This window comes from Amblyomma mixtum, chromosome 3, assembly GCF_055824585.1.
Source record: "Amblyomma mixtum isolate Tamu chromosome 3, ASM5582458v1, whole genome shotgun sequence".
In the NCBI taxonomy this organism is placed as follows: domain Eukaryota; kingdom Metazoa; phylum Arthropoda; class Arachnida; order Ixodida; family Ixodidae; genus Amblyomma; species Amblyomma mixtum.
Window position 1 is genome coordinate 220588877 of NC_143014.1, and position 20121 is coordinate 220608997.

Here is a 20121-nt window from a genome sequence, read left to right on the forward strand (position 1 = left end):
CGAAACACACACACGGTCTGTCTGTACCGCTCAAATTGTTATCACAGTGTGGTGGTTTTGGTGTCATATGCTTTTGAAAAAACCTGCGGTAAGCTTTAATGCGCACGCACAACGGTCTAAATCACGTTTTGGCCAAAAAAGAAGTGCTGAACTGTGTATACATTACGGCCGGTACTTCACAACCACAACAGTGTTTTTCTTTTTGTTTCTTTTTTTGCGTATAAGGTGGTCTTCCTTGCAATTGGCAGCTGCACATTACAGCCTGTTGAAAACAAAGGTAGGAGGCGATGGTTCACTTCGTTTTTTGTTACCGGCGGAGAGCGGTGACAGGGAATTGACTGCTAAGTGTCGCCGATACTTACACAGCATCACATAAGCTCGTAAACAACGGCAACGGTATGAAACTACGTGTACTTGCTCAACCGTAACTTTTACAACTCACATTTGACACGTATTGAAGTTCGTAGTAATTGTTTATGCACTTGCACAGCTGCCAGCCGTTTCGGTTTCACGAAGCCTATTTCTCACGGAAAAGGGTATCCGCCTCGTCACAGGCAGCGGCAGTGCCCTCACTGGCCTTAGACGACATCCATGCGCTTCAAAAATCGAGTACTATTGCAGTCAGGGTCTTCTCGCGCAAGTTTCGCGTGCTGCTGTGCTGCGATTCGCCTCCCGTTAGTCTCTTTCTCGGCAGTTAGTCCGTTGAGTTTGCGCACGGCGCGCATTTTTGGCAAGGAGTGTGTCGTGTGCAAATTTAGGGACTAAAGAGCCCTTTTTAGGACTAAAGTTGTCTTTACTCCCCCCTGGGCCGTTTTTTTTCTGAGAGTGCAGGGGACTGGCAGGTGCCTCTGTGAAATGGGTTAACCGGGACGTCATGACAATCGCTCGGCGCCATTGGCTGGAGGCGCCCCTTGGAAGGGTATCTGCCGCTGCGTTCTTGAGTTGTATGCGACTACTTCTTGGCGTATATCCAAAAGTCAGTCGCAACTTCAGTGGAGAAATAACCAGAAAATTCGGTCTTCCGCGCAAAATGGTTATTCCCTTTCATATTCCACGCGGGAGTAAAAGATCTAGTGACCGCGACTGAGGGCAGAATAAAATGGCTGTTTGTTTGCTCCGTTTGCTCCATAAGGCTTAAGAAAACTGCTCGGGTTTCGCGTGGCCGGGTTTCGCGTGCGCTTTCGTGGCAGGCGGGCGTGTCGGCTACCTCGATTTCGTTTCCTTAATACCTTTCGTCGGTGGTCTCGCTGGCCGACTGCATCTGTCTGGAAAGAGGCGACACGGGAGCCTTGTCAGCGGTACGTGCGCTGACTAAACGAAGACAACCATGCATGGGCAGCAGAAGGGCGGGACGGGCGCCGTTCGGCCCAATGTGTGTAAGCAGGTATAGCCTCGCAGCGCATCGAGATGCGCGGTTTAAGACGGTCGCCGCCACAGTCGCGGGTGTAATGGCCGCTAGCCTATAGGTGTTACCCTCGATGCGTCTGTGTGTGTGACCAGGCCACCCAGGGGACCGGGTTATTTGCTTGCCAAAGCGGCTGCGCCTCGGGTCCAATGCCCAGCGCCGGTTGGCTCCCGTGTCGGCTCGATAGCGGGAGGGAAGGAAGAAAATAAATTAAGGCGCGCCACCGTGGGCCCCGCGCGCAGTAAATAAATGAAGTCGTCGGCCAGCCGAAATTGGTGTCGCGGGGAGCAGTCACGTTTCTCCCATTTCGCCGGCTCGTTTATTTCTTTTAGCGCGGCGGCGGGGCAGCGCGCGCGTCCGTCTGGCCCGTGTTTCAATCAGCGACCCCCCCCCCCCCGCCTTTCGACGCGCGTGCACTATATACCTGCCGCCGCCCCCTCAATATCGCGGCCGGTCGGGGAGCGCGTTTTACCGGAGGTGTCGCCACCTGGCAGATTGATGCTCGGGTTTCAGCGATGCTTTGATTAGGGGCTTCGCCGCCCAACACGTTTTAGCGGGCGTGAATGGAAGGCGAGAGCCCCGGAACGTGTGTTGTTCGCGCGCGCGTATATACCTGTGAGTGGTCGGTCTTTCCCTCTGGTTCACTCGGTGAAATACGGATGGCCAGTGCGTTTCTTTCTTTTTTCTTTCCCCGTGGTGTCTTCGGTATCGTTGCGACGGAATAAATCTCGTTCGTACTCGGGCCGTCCGGGAAGGCGCTCTCTGGTGGGCAGTTAGGAGAGGACCGTTAATGCGTGTGTGTGGCACCTATATATATTTTGCAGCTGTAAAAGTGTCGCCTTCTTTTTTTTAAACTCGACTTTGGTTTCGTTGTTACATTGCCTATAAAAAATTGATAAATTAAATTTGAATGGCGCTAGGGAACGAACACATGAAGACAGAAAGATAGAAAGAGCGCCTACTACAAACTGAGTTTTTTTTTTTTTCTGCTGGCTTGTTCTGGCTGTGATAATGTACTGACAGTGACAATGCACTGGCGCATAGAAGGTGGTGTTTTCCACTACCAACTGAGTTTATTGCGGAAAACACCACCTTTTATGGGCCAGTACATTATCACAGCCAGAACAAGCCAGCAGAAAAAAAAGGAATATATGCAGATTCAAGATCATATTTATACATAAACGCCAGTGCATTACTGCTTCCAGAACATTTATTATGAACCAACTATCCCAGCAGCAAGTACTTTTGTTTTGGATTCGCCGTTTCGTGTGAGCATAGTTTCGAAATTGCCGCCTAATGTAAACTGAACTTTTTTTTTTTTTCACCTATTTTCATTTGATTATGCTTTTTGCTTTAGTTGTCATTATTTGTGGCTTGCGTCATGAAATTAAACATATATTCTGTCAGCGTGCGCGTTGTCTTTTCGCGGTGCTGTTTCCGTGGCATCTCGGGTGGCGTGCTACGGTAGTAGTTGGGTGCGTTTGCATCGCAGGAACCGTTGTCAGATGCCGGACTCGGCACATTTCGCCTATCGTGGTCCCTTTTTTGGAGCGGTTACAGACAGGGGGTTACCCAACAAGTTCCAAGGAGGTTACGGAACAAGTTCCTCGGCTAAAAACAAACGAGAAAAGGCCCCGCACAATACGCGATTGAATCAAATACGATCATATTCAGTTCAGTTCAGTGTATTACCTTAAAAGACCCCCGTAGGGGCATTACATAAGGGGTGGGTTTTTACACGAACAGTAAGGATCATGGTAAACAGTTATTGACAAAAATGGTCAGATACAAGTTGCAAAAACGAAGATGGGCAGGTATAGTAGAAGCGATTTCGTGGGGAAGGCCGTTCCAGTCTGTGGCGGTTCGAAAAAAAAAAAAAAAAACCTCCCCTATATCCTTTAAATGTTTCGATTAGACATTGTAAACTCTCAGTACAGGGTGCAACTTTCGCAGGTGTAATTTCCCTCGTGTAAGCGCATTAATGATGAAGTTGATGATGATATCATGAGACAGTTTGGCTGACTTGCGAACAACCGCTGACACCTTTGCCCTAGCTCAGTGGCTTTGACGGGTTGACTACTGATCCCAAGGTCCTGGAATCGTATTGCTGTCGCGGCGGCCTCATTTCGATATGGCAGCGTAATTCAAAAACGCCCGTATTCTGTACGTTGTCAGCGCACGTTAAAGAACCCCAGGTGCTATAAAGAGCCCTGCACTATGGCGTCCATCCTATAGCTCATGTGTCGCTGCGGGCCGTTGTACCGCACAATTTAATTTCCCTTGCCCAGTTACCGTAAATCTAATCGCGAGCGGTTGCAGTGGATTGCTAAACGCACTTTCTGCGTCACACTGGAGTCCTTGGTGTCGCATTCATTGAAGGGGGAGTGCAGTTGCTTGTTATACACGGGACATAGACTGTCCAGTCAACTGAATCATGTCAGTGGTGCCGACGTGGTTGGGCGTGTGTAGGAAGCCTGAAAGAGCGTGCGTTGTTGTTCACATGTATCGTCCGTGTGTCATTTGTTACCCGTATACTCTGTGCGAAGAGGGCTTGCAGCTCCTGTTTTTACGGTCGTACAAGTGTATCTGGCTGTTTTTTTTTTTTTTTACGTCCATGCAAGTGCAATTAGGGGAAAAGGGGGGGAGGGGGGGCATAATTTTTCAGAAGCAAGTCTCCCAAAGAGCAACAATAGACATCCGGTAATTCGCGGAAAAGCTTGCGAGATTTAACGCGGTTTTTCTGTGCCCCGGGCGCAGGAAAAAAAAAAAAAAGTGTTGGCGAATTCTAGCGGTGCCTGACCGACTTCATTTTCTCTCCCCTTCTCTTTCCACCGCAGACTTCCAGAAGTTGGAGCGCGAGGCGAGGATCTGCCGAAAGCTGAACCACCCCAACATTGGTGAGTGACAGCCGGAGCTTCGGCGGCCTGCGAGGCATAATTACGGCGGCGAGCGACGCACCGCGCTGCAGTATGTGCTTGCCCCCCCCCCCCCCCCCCCTCCCCCCCCCCTCCCCCCCCCTCTCTTCTGACGGGCCGCAATTAACGGTTCCTTCGGTCGGGATGTGCGCGCCGTGCGCGGTTTCTGCATTCAATATACCAGGGCTGCACTGTGCGCGCGTGGTTTCACCCCCCACCCTATAGTGTGCTGCCCGCGTGTCGCAAATGCGACGCATTTCAAAGCCTGGCTTGGGCCCCCGGGTTGTCGCGACTCTCTCTCAGAGCGCCGGCCGTGGCTTGGCGGCTGTCCCTCTTCAAGGCTTGCGTTCTGAGGGATTCTGTTACGCGGACGTCCACCAAATGAGGGCGGATGGGGAAGCTTGCGGAAACCAAAGGACGCGTACGAAATTTCGCCCGCCTTCCGTGCGCGCGAAGTTGACTTAATGCCTCTGCTACACGTATGCATGAATTCTGCGCTGGCACTGACAGTGGCGCCAGGTGTTTAGGGTTGTCTGATGAAGGCGCTGTAATAACTTGGAAGGGGCCCCAGAAACGCATCCCGTCCTATGCGCATTCCGGGCGGAAAGTTGTGCTAGTTGGTCGCACATCGTATGTAAGAAGCCTATAGCGCTTATTCAGACGGGGATGAAAAAGTAGCATAATGCAGGACGCGCTAAACATGAACTATACCTCTATGCGAGTCTACGAGGCTGCAGCCCCTTTTCTTTCAGTATTTATGGCACGTTGCAGTAAGTATATACAGGGTAGCGAGTGCATTTTTCCTTATGCTCGTCCCAGTGGCGTTTCTGCATTCTTCTGTTTCTTCTTGTTTTTTTTTTTTTTTTTTGCATTCGCCCGTAAAAGCACGCTTGTACCTTGCACGGAGAAACGGGCCAGGGATGGAATGTTATATTTGGAAATGTGATTTTTCGGTTCAAACCGAAAAGGTAAGAAAGAGCCGTAATAGCATGCTTAATTCATTTTAATTCGGTTTTAACAGCGAGAGGTCAGTATATGGGAACGCACGCTGCAACTGTGCGATACGAATTACACTCGCTCAGCAGAGGAAATTGGGCTAAGACAGTGGGAGCGTCGGAATTACGTAGCGAGGCTGTGTGTTTTCGGCCATTGCCTGCTCTCCGAAGAAAGACGCCGGTGCCGATCGGGAGGCCTAGCGTCAAACTGGCCGAACTGCTCAAAGCTATAGCTATATGCCAGCCCCGAGCTCCTATATAGGCAGTGGCTTCAGCGGCGCCGAAATACACGCGATGCTAAGAGCTGAGCCATGCCAACTGGTCTGATCAATCGCGTGCATTCGGAGCGCATTTCTTTAAGAGGTGATGGGTGCAAGAAATCGCGATGTGAGTGTGCACTCTGTGGAAACTGAAAGCCGGAGAAAGCCAGTGTCACCCATTCACGAGGACTGTAGTGCCTATGAATATGTTCCCGCATCTAGAGAGAGAGAGAGAAAAAGAGAGAGGGAGAGATTTTTGTTGGCCACGTTGTTCAGGGCTCCAATTTGGACTCACAACTAACCATGTTAATGGCGGCTGTTGTGGCTTCGAGTGGAGTGGAGAGTTAAGTGCCTGAACGCTGGGAAAAGCGGGTAGTGAGCCATTCGCTCCTTTGGGGAATAAGGACGGGATTGCTTCGAGATGGAGCGCATGGAAGTCCGTCAGTATAGTGAGATAAAACACTTTGTGATGTATGCATATATGAGCAGCGTGAGGGATCGGCCCCAGAAATTATTAGTTGCACGGCGCCACCAAGACAGCGAGTGGCATCGGTTTATGCATAGACCTGTAAGGTTGGCGAGGAAAGCCGTTGACTGGTGATTCTATTGGGTATTTTTAGAGCGAGGAAAGAAGAGAGTAGAGTTGCGAACGTTATATCAGGGGTACCATTTCCTACGAATGCTGGCGAGAGAAATTGCGTAGCGACTTAACTCAGCTTGCTTTCGGAAAAAGGGGAGTCGTCTGTGGAGTTTAGCGTCATCATCGCAGTTCTTTCCATTCTTTTTACCTGGTACTAAATCAGCGCTTTCATTTCCCCGCCACCAGGAAGCTGTGCGTTTAGGAAGGGCCATCAAAATCCGTACTGTGACAGCTGCGGCTCCTTTCACACGGTGTAGTAGCATTTGTTTTAGAACGGTTTTAGTAGAATGAGCAACCTTTGAAGACGAAAAGGCCTGGTACCAGCTCAGAATGGAGGGAATCGCTCAGATGCAACTCACACTGCGAATCATATCGAGTCCCTTGTCCTGCCCTTCGCACTAGCGAAAAAGATTTGAACATTTTGTTATCTTAGCTTTAATACATCAGCTTTCTTGAAAGAATATAGCCTCTGTATTAGAATCTGAAATGTTTACAGGCTATGGCGCTCGGCTGCTGAGTCCCTAGGACACGGGATCGAATCCCGGCCGCGGTGGCCGCGTTTCGATGGAGGCGAAAAGCAAAAGATGCCCGTGTGCTATGCGATGCCAGTGCACGTTATCGAACCCCAGTTGATCGAAACTAATACGGAGCCCTCCACCGCGTCCCTCATAGCGCACAGTGCAGCTTCGGTACGCGTTAAACCACACACATCAAACCTTTTTCATTTCCTTCGCCTAAGTTTTTTTTTTTTTTTTTTGCTATCCACAGATCTCCACATTAGCCAAAATAATCACGACGCTAATGACGGAGGCAGGGCTGTGGGGAGATTTGAAAACTCGTCGGTAAAGAAAGAGGAAGTAAAAGTTACAAGCATTGAACAGGGGGAAAGCGGCTAGCGAGGGTGAGGTAACTGCAGATCTGTTCAAGGACGGTGGCGAGATATTTTTTATAGAAAAACTTGCCATTTTGTATACACAATGCCTCACGACCTAGAGCGTACCGGAATGTTTGAATAACACTAACGTTGTCTTGGTTCATAAGAATACGGATGTCAAGGAATTTTAAAAAAATTTGACTGGTCAGCTTACTGTCCGTTACCTACAAGGTACTTACTGAGATAGAATTACAGTAACTTTAGACATCAGTCAGCCAAAAGACCAGGCTGGCTTTCGTAAAGGCTACTCGACAATAGACCATATATTCGCACCATCAGTCTGGTAGCGAAATGTGCAGAATATAGCCAACCTCTCTATATATGTATAGCCTTCATTGATCACGATAATGCATTTTACTCAGTCGAAACCGCAGCAGTCATGCAGGCATTACGGAATCAGGATGTAGAAGAGCCTTACGTAAAAGTACGGGCAGGTGTCCATAACTTATGCACAGCCACCGTAGTCGTTTATACAGAAAGCGATGAAATCCCAATCAGGAAAGGTGCCAGGCAGGAAAACACGATCTCTCTGGTACTATTAACCATTTGTTTAGAGGAGGTATTCTGAGAACCGGTTGGGAAGGGTTGGGGATAAAAGAGAATACCTCAGTAATCTCTGATTCGCTGATGACATTGCCCTGCTAAGTAACTCGGGGAGCGAAGTGCAATGCAGTATCGAGTACCGAGACAGGCAAATCAGAACGATGGGTCTGAAATTCACATGATGAAGTCTGAAAGTAATGTTCCACCGTCTCAGAAGTGAACAACAGTTTACAATAGGCAGCGAATCATTCGAAGTGGTAAGAGAATACATCTACTTAGGGCAGGTAGTGACCGCAGATCGGGACCACGAGAGGGTGAAATGGCTGGGCGAATAAAAATGGGATGGAGTACATTTGGCAGTTACTCTCAGGTCATGAATAACGACTTGGTATTATAGCTTCAAAAGAAACTGCGCATCAGTTCTTGTCATTACTCACCTATGTGGCGGAAACTTGGAGGCTAACCAAGAGGCTCGAAATTAATTTGGAGACAGCCCGGCAAGCTGTGCCATGGAAAGCTGTATGATAGATGTAACGTTAATAGGCAGGAAGATGTCAGAATGGGCCAGGGGACGAACGTGAGTTAATGATATCCTATATTAAAATCAAGAAGAAATGGGCCCGGGGGCACGTAATGCGAAGGCAAGATAGATGGCCGATGCGTTCTGAGATAACGGAATGGATTCCAAGACAAGGAAATCGTAAGGTGGGCGGATGAATAAGGAAGTTTGTGGGGATAAGACGGCCGCAGCTGGCACAGGACAGGGTTAACTGGAGAGGCATGGGAGAGGCCTTTGTCTTTCAGCGGACGTAGTCAGGCTGATGATTTCTCCCTTAATCCGTATTGGTGATTTTCACGAAACCGACGCCACGTTGCGGCGGCTGCGCGAACTATAGTTCAAGAAAGATCGGCGCGCGCAGAACCATGTAACCACATAATTTGCTCCGTTTCAAGTGCTTCCCTCGCACATTCAGACATTGTTGCCATAGTTTTCGTATAAAAATATAGCTCAGGAACGATGTTACATTGATGTTTGCACGCTAAAGAGATAGAAGGGCCGCTAATCGTCATTGCGTGATTTTTCTGTTGTTGGGAATACAGGGAGAACATGGAAGCAGGCAGCTTTACCGTATATAGTAGTGGAACGCTTGCAGGGCCATGGCAACGCAGTTCTTATCAGGCACCAAGCCTACATTTTTAAAAGGGTGATAGGCCGGGACTATAGGAGGCCGTATGTAAATATGAAGCGCTATTGGTTAACAAACATCGCTGACCGCGCGACTGTAATGACAAGCTTTATTACGACATGGCCGTATGGGGATATGGCGATTTGTTATCTACGGAAAGAGGGGTGGGGTAATGTGATGATTTCATTCGGATTCCATTTCATTCCGATTCTTACACTTTTTTATTGCCCCCATGTATGCCGTCGCTGCATGCGGTTGGTAAAGGATCGGAAGCGAAGTATTTTATCATAGCGGCCTTACATTCATTGTATGCGCTCCATGCACTGCTCACAAACGGAGAGCGCAAGGCGCGTTTAATCGCCCCCTTGAAAACAGTGCGTGTTAAAGGAGACTTCTTGATTCTCGTTTAACGCCTGTGCGTACGGCTAGAAGTCTGTGTTGATATTTAAAGTAATACGTGATTAGTTAAGTTTCTCCTCATGAAGAAAAGCAAACGGGCCCACCGTTATCAGATAAAACTCCAGCCGTAGTGCATGACTGGCAGATTTTTCTCGCTTGTTTTCTTCGCTAGCAGCGTGACAGTCGCTGGGTCTTGCGTCGTATACCTGCAGTGCTATAGATTGCAGTCAACTGCGCTTCTGGGTTTGTCGTTGGCCCTTTGTTCAAGAGTCCTCATTGTCCGATGTCGTTAATTTTAAATTCCCTACAAAACGCGCATCCGCTCCGCTTTCACGCCGGCTGTTTTCAAACGCCTGCAGACAGCGATTTCTTAATTCTCTCTCGTTTATTCCTTTACTCCCTCGAGGAGAGAAATAATGCTTGGCTCACATGAGTTTGCCGCTGTTGGCAAACGCGCGCGATTTTATCGTGGAATTTTAAAACAAGCGCGATTCTGTCGACTGCCTACAGGAGTCCTTCGTAACGCCGCCATACTGTCGGCTGTTCTAAGCATGCATCGGCTGAAACCTTTGGCCTTCAGTCTCTAGCTGCAATTCTTGGCAGTACTAGCATCGAAGACTGGCAACTCTCGTTCTTTCATTAAAGTCGCTGCATCTTATCGCAGAAAAAAGACAAAACCCGGACGAACGATCATTCGCTCCTGAATCGTGGCATTTTGTTCTATTTTTTCTTGTTTCGCTTGTGCGATTTGAAACCGTGACGTTTCGAGGCAGTCTACATTTGCTCTGCTTTGAAAAGGGCAGTTCATGAACGCTTATATGCATACATTCGAAACCTGGTTTCATAGTGAGAAGCAGCAGGCTATTTTTGGAGGTCGACGGGGGTTACCAAACTTCCATAAAATCTAGAATTCAGGGTAATAATAATAAGAAGAAGAACGCGAAATTTTCCTCAGCAATCTCGCAATTTGTTCTGCATTGCCATTGTTTGACACTTGCCCCTCGCCGGCAGCAGCAACCTTCGAAGCTCTCTTCGTCTAAAGTATCTCTCCTCGGCGCCTAAGTGGCCGCCTAAACTTCTGCCTGGATAGACCGCGTCGAGATGCGAAGCCTACTCCTGGGTGACTGGAGGAAGTAGCGCTCTTTGACCTACTGCTCGAGGCTAGCCAAACAAGACCTTAACGCTGCGCCCTTAGAGCAGTTCATGATTGGCTCGCTTCTTTTCACGCTTCTTCCTCCGTGCTTTGCTGCTACTTTGTGCATATCGGACCAAGTGTTCCCGGCATATATTGTTTGAATAGTTGGTGCTGCTTTGGCGTGTTGATTCCGGCAAGAGAACGCACCAAAGTGTTTGATATTTTGCGCGGGCGAAGCGCGCTCTCGCACGTATTTAGGCGTTCGATTGTTTGGTCGATGCGAGGCTTGTTCGCCTGGTCCCAACGCCGGCGGCGGCGGCTCGAATCCAGAGTCTGGTCGACACAGACACGTCGTGCGCGCTCTTGGAGGGGTCGAGTGCGCCAACCCAGCCCCTCGCTGACGGGTCGGCCCAACCCGCTTCGACCTGTAACTTCGACCCGACTCGCTGGCGCTCGCACACGCCCGGCAGGCAGATTCCAGCCCGACAAGCTGACTCCACCTTCTCTCGGGCACGAGCGAACGTCGCCGCAGCGAAAGAAAGCGAAGCGCTGAACCCCGCTTTGTCTTCGCGCTCCTTCTTCTCTTCGGCCCGTTGCGAGAACGCATTGTGAGACGCCTTTTGTATCGAACACGGGCAGGGGTGGGTGGGAGAGCGATAGAAATAGGGAGAAAATCGTTACGCTATCGCGTCGTTCGATGTAAGCGAATTGCGCATTTGGACAGCGTCGCAGGAGGGCGGCAGACGCATTTGCAGAAGTCGACATTTCGCAAAAATTGATTCGTAACAGTCTGCGGGAGCGAAAATTTTAAATATCGTCGCCGGGCTGTCAGGTTCACTGCGTCAACGACCAAGTATTTCTCGGCGGCATCGATCGAATCGACTTGTGCGCGGGCCAGCCTTTTATGTAGTCCCGCCCGTCCGTCGCGCATACGCTGCATGTCAACGGACGTGTTTGTGCTTATACTTCGCCGACCGCTGTGTGTAGTGGCCATTCGCTGGCGGGGACAGCGGTGATGTCTGCATGCGTGGCTCTTGCTGCAGGAGCGTTGGGTCAGAATAGGTAAAAGAAACGGAGCTATTTATAGGGAGAAAAGCGGCGATCGAAGGTGAGCGACGGTGACCCGCACGCCAGTGGGGCTTCGTGGCCATCACTCTCCTTGGAAGGGCGCCAATGACTGGAAGGTCTGCCATATACCTGGTTGATCGATTCGCCGCAAGCTGTCTTCTGCGATTGCACGGCCCCGTGTACCCGAGTTTGAGCACCGACAGGAGAAAAAAAAAAACACTCCTGGACCCAGCTGCGCGCGTGTAATGGTCAGGAAATGCGTCGCGGATTTCCGAACGTTTTTTTCGGCGATTGGATGCCGCCATCGTTGTCGTGTGCGCGTATCATCTCGGCTGAGGTTTTACTTCCTGCATTTTGCCGGGAGAAATATGGAAGTACTCGACGTATGTTCGAACTGCGCGGCTCGTGTGGCCTCGTCGTTATCGCTCGGCTTCGAGAACGACCTTTGCTGCTCCCGGCCATATGCACCGTATCTTCGAAGCGCTTGTGGCGCAGAGGGCGCTATAGCGTTCTGCGTTCGCACCTGGCAAATTGCGTGTTTTTCGCTTGGAAGCGAGCCTGTCGCGGGCGGCCCGACAGCTATAGCGTCCTTTCCAATAAGCGCTCCCAGCTGCGCATCGCCGTATTGCTCGCTGAACTGTTCCGCGCGCCAGGCGCAAGCACGGTGGAAGTGGCAGCGCGAGATTTTGTGCGCCTGTCCGCTACAGTCGAAAGACGCCTTTACCCGATGCAAGATGGGAAGGAGCCGTGTCGCTTCAAGGCTGTTTAGCAGGCTGCTTTCTTTTCTTTTTCTGGACGTCGAAATAAATGGGCAACACATTCCAGGCCAACTTTTTCGGGATATTTATTGCGGAGCTACAACGGGGAGCCTTCGACCCCACTCTTTGTTCATAGAGACTTTTAACATAAGGTATACCGTCACTGCTCTCTTACCGCGGTCGCCAGTGCGCATGCGCGCCGACAGGCCTGCGCACTGGCGACCGCGGTAAGAGAGCAGTGACTGCATACGCCATGCTAGAACTGTCTTCTTCGAGTCTGTGAAACAGCCAGCGGTTGGCGTCAAGTTCGTTCTGTGGTGTATTTACTGTTCAACAGCACGCTCACCTAATGCAAGCGTCACTATTGAGTGCACAGTGACGCAGTGGCGTAACTGCGTTACGTATTCAATCTCGCGGCTGGCCATGTGTAGAGCGGCGCGAGCGCACAATAATCACGTACGGCATGCCCTGCCGGACCGGCTTAGCGTCCAATATATATATGGGTCGCGTCGGCGAAATTCGCGGAGCGCGAGCCCGGGAACGTGTTCCGCGTGAAAACAGACGCGCCTCGGAGCCCGTAATGCACGCGGAGTCGGCGGCGGGGTTCGTTGCACGTCGCTTTATTCGGCGCACTTTGCGTGTCCTCTTTCTTTTCTTTCCACGCCGAGTGGCCCGGTGCGTATAAGCCGGCGTTGTCTGTGTATGCAGAGTGCCGAGCCGCGCATAAGCCGCTCGGCGTTTCGACAGGCACGGGTCGGCCCTGTCGTCGCATCGATTCGTCTCCGGCCAACGCTGCACCGTGGCCGCCTCTGGGCGCTCCTCAGAGGAGGAAGCTGCGCGTAGCCCTGCGACGGCAAGGCCCCTTGTGCACATTGCGTCTGCCGACGTGCTGCTGTCTGCTCACGGGGGCAGCGTAACGGGACGGTTTAATTGCGATTCGGTTCCATCGGTTTTATTGCGAAAGCAATACTACGCTCACTAACGGCCTTTCGCGTAGCGGCGGCCGGTAGCAACACCCCCTAGACTTTGAAGGCCGTAGTGCTCCCTCCGTGACGTCACGAGGTGGAGGCGGGTGCGCGACGCGTCGCTGGTATGCGAGCGGGAAGGATGACCTGAGCGGGTCTCGTAAGTCCGATTCTGTAAGATGTGAAAGCGCACACTAATTTGCACCCATATCTGCGCAAGACATCTGAACACATTATTGCCTTTCGTGATAGCTACTACGATTAACACCGCTACGAGCCAATGACTGCGAAGGCTTTGTTGAGGTCTCTTTGGGCGTTTTAAGGTTGATGTGCCTGATCAGACGCGTTTGTTTTTGGAGTTGGTTTTTGCGGCTGTTTAAGCAGCGATAATTTATAACACAAAACACAGTTTGAGTAATCCAAGTACGAAATTTTATTTCATTATGGGGCCCGCCCACCTACTTGTTACTTAGTGTCTTCAGTTTTCTCTCCTTAGATTTGGTACTGGCATCAGCAATCTTGTCATTTAACCTGCAGCAAAAATTTTTTAGCAGGATATTGGTGCTGCACCATAGCACGTGCTTCAGTACCAGTTCACTAGTGTGTCCGCTGTCACAGGTGTCGAAATCTTGGCTGTCTTCGCTCGTGAGGAGCTCCACCGTCAGGTCTGTGACCACTTTGCGCTGGCATGGCATACTGAGGAAGTCGCTGTTCTTTGACAGCTGCTCAACTACTGCGTAGTTGTGGGCAACAGCATTAACCACAAACATCGCTGGATGTACCAGACCGCCTCGATCCATCTCTCTAATAAGTTGATAGTGTTTTTCCTCCACGCCGACTGTTAATTCCTTGTCCACAGTCAAGGCGGCCCGGCAACTCTCACACTTGAGCTTTTTTAGCGTGGCGTAAACGGCATATCCTGCGACGTACACCAATACTGGAATGAGGTCTTTGATTTTGGTCAGTGTCTGTTCAGAGACTACCACATTGCAGTTAGGCCGCGATCTTTCATTTTCCTTAAGAAGTCCATCCCACTGCTGGTCCTCGTCGGTGCAGTCTCTAGATCTTGTGGCCACCAAAGGCAAAGTGTTCTGAAGGCGGAGCTTGTTTTCGCATTCGTACACTTGCCGAATGGACACATGATATTGAGCGCCTGCAAGCTGCCTGTACTTCCCAAAGCGGTCCTCCAGGCCATCCGTCTGTATTTTCCCGAGCAGTACATAAGAGAGTTTGAGCTCATCAAGGCAGTACCTGGAAAGTTCGATGAGGCCGTAGGTAGTCTGATGAAGGGCTCCGTGAGTTTCTTTGGTAAGCTTACCGGAGTTGTAATGTTCTGTTTTTTCTTTCCATTCGTCCAACCAGTTGAGCAGGTTGGAAAGAAAAACTATCTTTGCATCGTCCATAGAAAACACTGGCCCTTGAAACGGATCCCTTAGTCTAGTGCCTTTGAACGGAGTTTTGACGTTTACAATCTTCCACCACTTCACAATTATTTCTATGAAACTGGCGGTCCCTTCAATGTGGTTCAAAGTATGTTTCTCTGAAATGACTCGGAGGGCCGGGGGCAGGGTGTCATTAAATACTTGCAAAGCAAGCTTCACATTTTGTTTCTCGATATCAGAGGGAAAAAGGCCTTTTCTGGACAGCGTATACGCATGCCCAAGGAGCTGGCCGAGCTCGATGTTGTAGACGTCCCTTAAGGTGTCGAAAGATGCAGAGAGCATGCGCCGTTCTTGCAACATCCCTTCATCGAATTCCGGGAATGAGAAGCAGTGTTGGTCATTGCGTTGCCGAATCCAGTTGTTTCGGATGCATTTTAGCAAGTGCACAGTGTCGATAATGAAGAACAGTGGCCTCTCGGCTGAGCATGGATGCGGGTAACGAAAAGTCGGGTGATCGCTGCCTAGGCAAGGGGCAGAGTTCCTGAAATTTTCCATTGCCTTCCCGTTAACCTTGTTGTTGTCGGTTACGACACATATTATTTTATAACCGATGTTCTCAAGTCCACATATGATGCGCTTCAGCAATCTATGCAAGAAGTCACCATCGGCGCCACGTACGGGCACTATGTGGGCCACTTCTTTGAATTTGCATGTTAGGCTCTGAACCATAAAAACCAGGGCACTGTTAGCAGCTTCAGCCGAATTGTGGGCGGCGCCAGTTATACCACCGCCTTTATAATCAAAGAAAGGTTTAATATGGATTTCATCTACCATCAGGGTGACAGTGCGTTGATAGTGATCCAAGTCGGAAATCCGTGTGGCCATGTATTTCAGGAACGCAGAATCATCGTGTTCTAGCAGAGGGTTCATGCCGTAGGATGAGCATATAGACCTAATTGTCATTGGGTGTGGCAAGATGACGTTCCCGTAGCTGCGCATGTATTTGTAGGCATGGGGCGAAATTGTGAATAAAAGGCAGCAAAACACCATAAATTCAGCTGAATAACGCCTCCGAATCTTGTTCACTAGGAGCAACTTCAACTGCTCGCGAATAAATCGGACGGCACGACCTCTGTCCTCTGTTTCTGTGTCGCAAAGCTTATCGAGCAGGAAAAGGATGGCTGTAAAGGTTTCCTCTTCCGATCTCTCGGAGGCTGAGTCCAGTTTGCTGTCCCATGTTTGGACGCTGTCGAGAAATCCTTCTAGCTCTCTCTTGCTCTTTGCGGTCGCTGGAACGACTAAGCAAGATCCAAGCTTCGTCGTCAAGCACTTCATGAAGTGGAACGTAACGGCCAAGTCCGCTTTGATGGTCACAGAATACTTAATCCATGGGGCCTCATCTTCAACGATGTGGAGGAGAATAATCCGCTCATTGCCCTCAATAGTGTGCCAGAATGAGGAGTTCTTTAGCCGCAAGTGAGCAATTATGTCCTGAATTCGCGAAATTTTGTCTGCGTCTTCCTCTTCACGAAATGTCTCCACAGATTCCGCAAGAGCTTTCTGCATAGCTGAAGCCTCTAAGCGGATCCTCTTGGCCTCTGGGCTCTCCCTTGTTGCATTCTCAGTCGAGAGATACATCGGACAGGCGGGGAATTTGGATGGCACTGCACCTTGACGAAGGCGCGGATATGGCAAAGGAGCCGTGATTGTTCTCCCAGAGGCATCATCGAGGTATGAAGTTTCCTTCAGGATATCCTCTGGGCGGAAATGGGCCTCGCATACCTAAGAAAAATATCACCGGACATGAGTAATTTTTTCCTCTATGCACCGTAAATGCAAATATACCATGCGGAGGTTCTCCCAAAACAGCACATTTCTTAACTATTTCCTTACCGCATGCAAAAGCTTGATTTGGTCGCATAAAAGGCAAATTATAAAGATTAGATTTACATTGTAACGCTTAAGTGAATATCAAATTATTGTTCACTGAAGCATATCAAAATACACACCTTAATAGGTGTACAAGAAAAGGATACGCGGGCGTTACTTAATGAATTTAGTCGTCAGATTTATTACCGTCACTGTTACCACAGAATTTAGTTCTCGAAGAAACAGAATTACAAGTATAACCGCCGTTTTTAAATTAAGCCGGCGCGCAACGGCGACATAAAGATCCCAATGACATTTAAAAAAAATGCCTGCTCCACAGGTCAAGAAATTAGTCTCTTATAATTAGTCAAGAAAAGATGTCCACCACTGCGTCGATTTCACAGAATAAAATATTAGTCAGGAATCTGCAGATTGCTTACCCTGGAGTTCTGCGTACAGACGAAGCCCTGACGCGGTATTGCACGAATCCATTTCTTTCGCAGTTCGTCATCTTGCGGGAACCTGAATACATGGGCTTTGCACTCTGCCGTGTAGTTTCCGCGGCAGCGCGGTACACAACACTTGTTCGGCATAGCGGCGTCACAGTTATTCCATCGCTGCGCCGACAGTAGGCAGTAGGGGCACAAAATCTCGCAAAAGGTGAAGCACAACCACGAGGCAAGTTAGGCCCAGAGCGCTCTGCTTGCTACTTTGCTACGAAAAAAAAAAACCGAAATACCAGCAAAAAGAAGTGCGGCAGACGCTGCCGCAGAACTCTCATCCGCGTGACGAAATGGTGCTAAGAAGGCGTAGAAACAAGAAGTTTTGTGCGTAACAACAAACTTTTATTGTGAAGACATAAGGCGATCTCGGACAATCCTGACATTTAGCAAGCGTTATTTTAGAAATAAGAATGCAGGATTGCCATGTAACTCGGCTGCGGATGAATATCCCGCGAACGCGGCTTTTCGGGTAGCCCGTTTCCCTATTCACTTGCCTCCCGTGCACCTGCAAAAGCTGTCAAACATGTCAATGACAACGACCGGACTCGAGCGGCGGCGGCGGCTCGCGCTTTCTCGGCCCCCCGCAGCCGCCTCCAGATGATGACGCGCATCACGTGATCAGCAGGAGCGCTGCGGCCTGGAAGTCTAGGGGGTGTTGCCGGTAGCCACGTTTGACCTTTAGAATGACCTCTGACGTAGCAACCGTCGCGGTGGACGCCTGAACCGCACCGTACAAGAAGGGAGGCAGTGGGAGTTAATGAAGAAAGACGAAGAGGAGCCGTAGTCAAGAAAATGAAAATTCTATTTGAGGAAAGGAAATTACGCAGTAACTGTCTCGCATCTCTCGGTGGACACCCGTCATCCGTTTGCAGAGGAAGGGAGGAAGTGGGAGTGAAAGAAGGAACAGAAAGAGGGCCCGTAGTGAAGAAAATTAATTTGAGGAAAGGAAATTAGAGAGGAGGTTGCGCCGCTGCGCGGAGGAGAGGCCACAGTTGGCACGATTCCAGCGCAAGGACGGACACCGCGAGCATGAGCCATTAAAGGCTTTCGCCTTAAAATGAATTAGAGGAAAGGAAATTACGTACAGGCGCTAGTGACGTTATGGCGTGACGTCATACCAGGATCGAGAGACGGACTACCAACTCGGCTCGTCGGGTAACGGCGGCCGCTTGGCACGGCGCGCCGGGCTCTTCCCACTAGAGGCGCTGCATATGCAGTATAAAACACCTGCTTTCGCAACCAACCAGGCTTAACCATAGCTAAGCCCCCGCCAATTTTTTTTAGAACGAATGCTCTACTTCAAGACCGAAAGCTGCAAAAGCCGGGCCAGCGCTGAACCCTTGTTCTTGAATAAATAAATTAAATCTTGCCGTGACTGGGATTCGAACCCGCGGCGGCGCGAACAGATAGGCTTCGCTGGCCACTGCACGAGAGCACTGTGCATGCTGTCGCCGGAACCGATCGCGCCTCGTGTTAAACTGCAACACACTCTCGCGCTGTGCATTGCACATCGTCGTCTTCATCAGCTTCCATCTGCGGCGAGAACAGATCAAATGAGCTTAACTTCGATCAGAGCTTAAAGGTGCAGTGAAGAGGAATCTGAACTCGTCTTTTTGCCGCGGGAACTCGATCTGCACGTTCCGAGCATTCTTAGAAACTTCGACTTATTGCCCTGTGTGGCCGATTTCACTAATTAAATCGAATTAACGTCCGACTCCTGCCTTTATTTTTTTGAATTCGCCCCGTACGGTGGGCGGTGTCGACCAACACGTGGAGTGCCTTTCAGCCAGCTCCGTGGAAGCTTTGCTTTGGCTTTATTTTGTTTTTTTAGGTTTCCGTAAGTAAGTAGTTTCATTCGCAGATAATATAGCCGCAAAATAAGCCCGAAGAAGTAAAAATACGCGCGGACTATTTGCTACTACGGATTACTACGTATTACTCCGCCGATGGCAGAGCGGCAAGCCGCCACGGGACTGCGTGAATGGCACTCCACGCGTTGGTTGACTCCGCCCACCGTACGGGGAAAATTCAAAAAAAAAAAAAAGGCGGGAGTCGGACGTTAATTCGATTTAATTAGGTGAAATCGGCCGCACAGGCAATAAATCGATGTTTCTAAGAATGCTCGGAACGTGTAGATAGAGTTCCCGCGGCGAAAAGACGAGTTCAGATTCCTCTTCACTGCACCTTTAACCTGAGTCTAATATCGTCGCCAGACGTTCCGGCGAGCCAGCAGAGTAAAACCACGAGCCAACGAGGCTAAAACGCATGCTTTCGCACATCTACTCGGTTTAACTGTACGGTAAAAACGTACCAGTCTTTTTTCGACGTCGATACCCAGAACGCCCTCGTCCACATGCTGGCCAATGCAGCGCGCAGTAGTGATACTTATCTGCTCCAGAAGTGCGCCGTTGTTCAATCCGTGCTCCTGAGCGGTGTACAGTACGGTCCACTGTTAAAGGGAACATGCGATCGCGTGGCCTCCACGCTTTGCGAAGCCCTGTTGACTAGATGCGGCGAGAATGGGTGGCACCAGGCGGATGCGCGGAAAGACCAGCCGCCATGCTTACTGTGCATGCATCTTGTGCTGTCAATTCTCGTACGTTCTGGGCGGCAGCGCTTCGCGAAGCCACGCAATCGCATGTTCCCTTTAACAGTGTACCGTACTGTACATCACTGGGTGGTTTCGGTGATGCATGCAGCACTACGTACTGAGCGCGATGTCGCGGCTTGGATTTTAGCACAATTGATATACTCCTCAGGAACGGGGTGGGGAAGGGGAGATGTTGAAGAAAATCTGGAGCCTCGGTTCGGCGTCTCCTGTAGGCCGTCCTGCAGCTGCGGGACGTGAAAAAGGAAAGAACGCTTTCGCTTGATTCAAATTGTTCTAGGGGTCAAACCTCTTCGGTTAAAGGAGGCTCCGTCACGTGAGTGTTCACGCGTGCAGTGTGGAAGGGAAGGCTCTGTTTTAGCACGCAGCCAGCGATTACTCCCAACAGTATGAGTCAGCAACACGCATTTGCTTTTTCCGAGCAGTTTTCCTCCAGACGCGTGATCTCCTGCCCTTTCGAGCGCGGTGCAGAAGAAAAAGAAAGTGAACTTGTTTCCCGAGTGCGAACGAAGCGATCCCTTTAATGTTGCACGTACCTGTACGCTTCCATCGTCC

General features: G+C 50.1%; 1 protein-coding gene across 21 annotated transcripts in view; it reads left to right on the forward strand.

Annotated features, from left to right (window-relative positions):
• CaMKII (Calcium/calmodulin-dependent protein kinase II) overlaps nucleotides 1-20121 on the forward strand; it is a 166680-nt gene that overhangs the window by 73322 nt on the left and 73237 nt on the right. For all 21 annotated transcript variants that reach the window (XM_089582793.1, XM_089582790.1, XM_089582792.1 and 18 more), the window contains exon 3: nucleotides 4243-4302. In XM_089582793.1, coding sequence (XP_089438919.1) covers nucleotides 4243-4302 — 60 coding nt within the window. The remainder of the gene's footprint in view (nucleotides 1-4242; nucleotides 4303-20121) is intronic.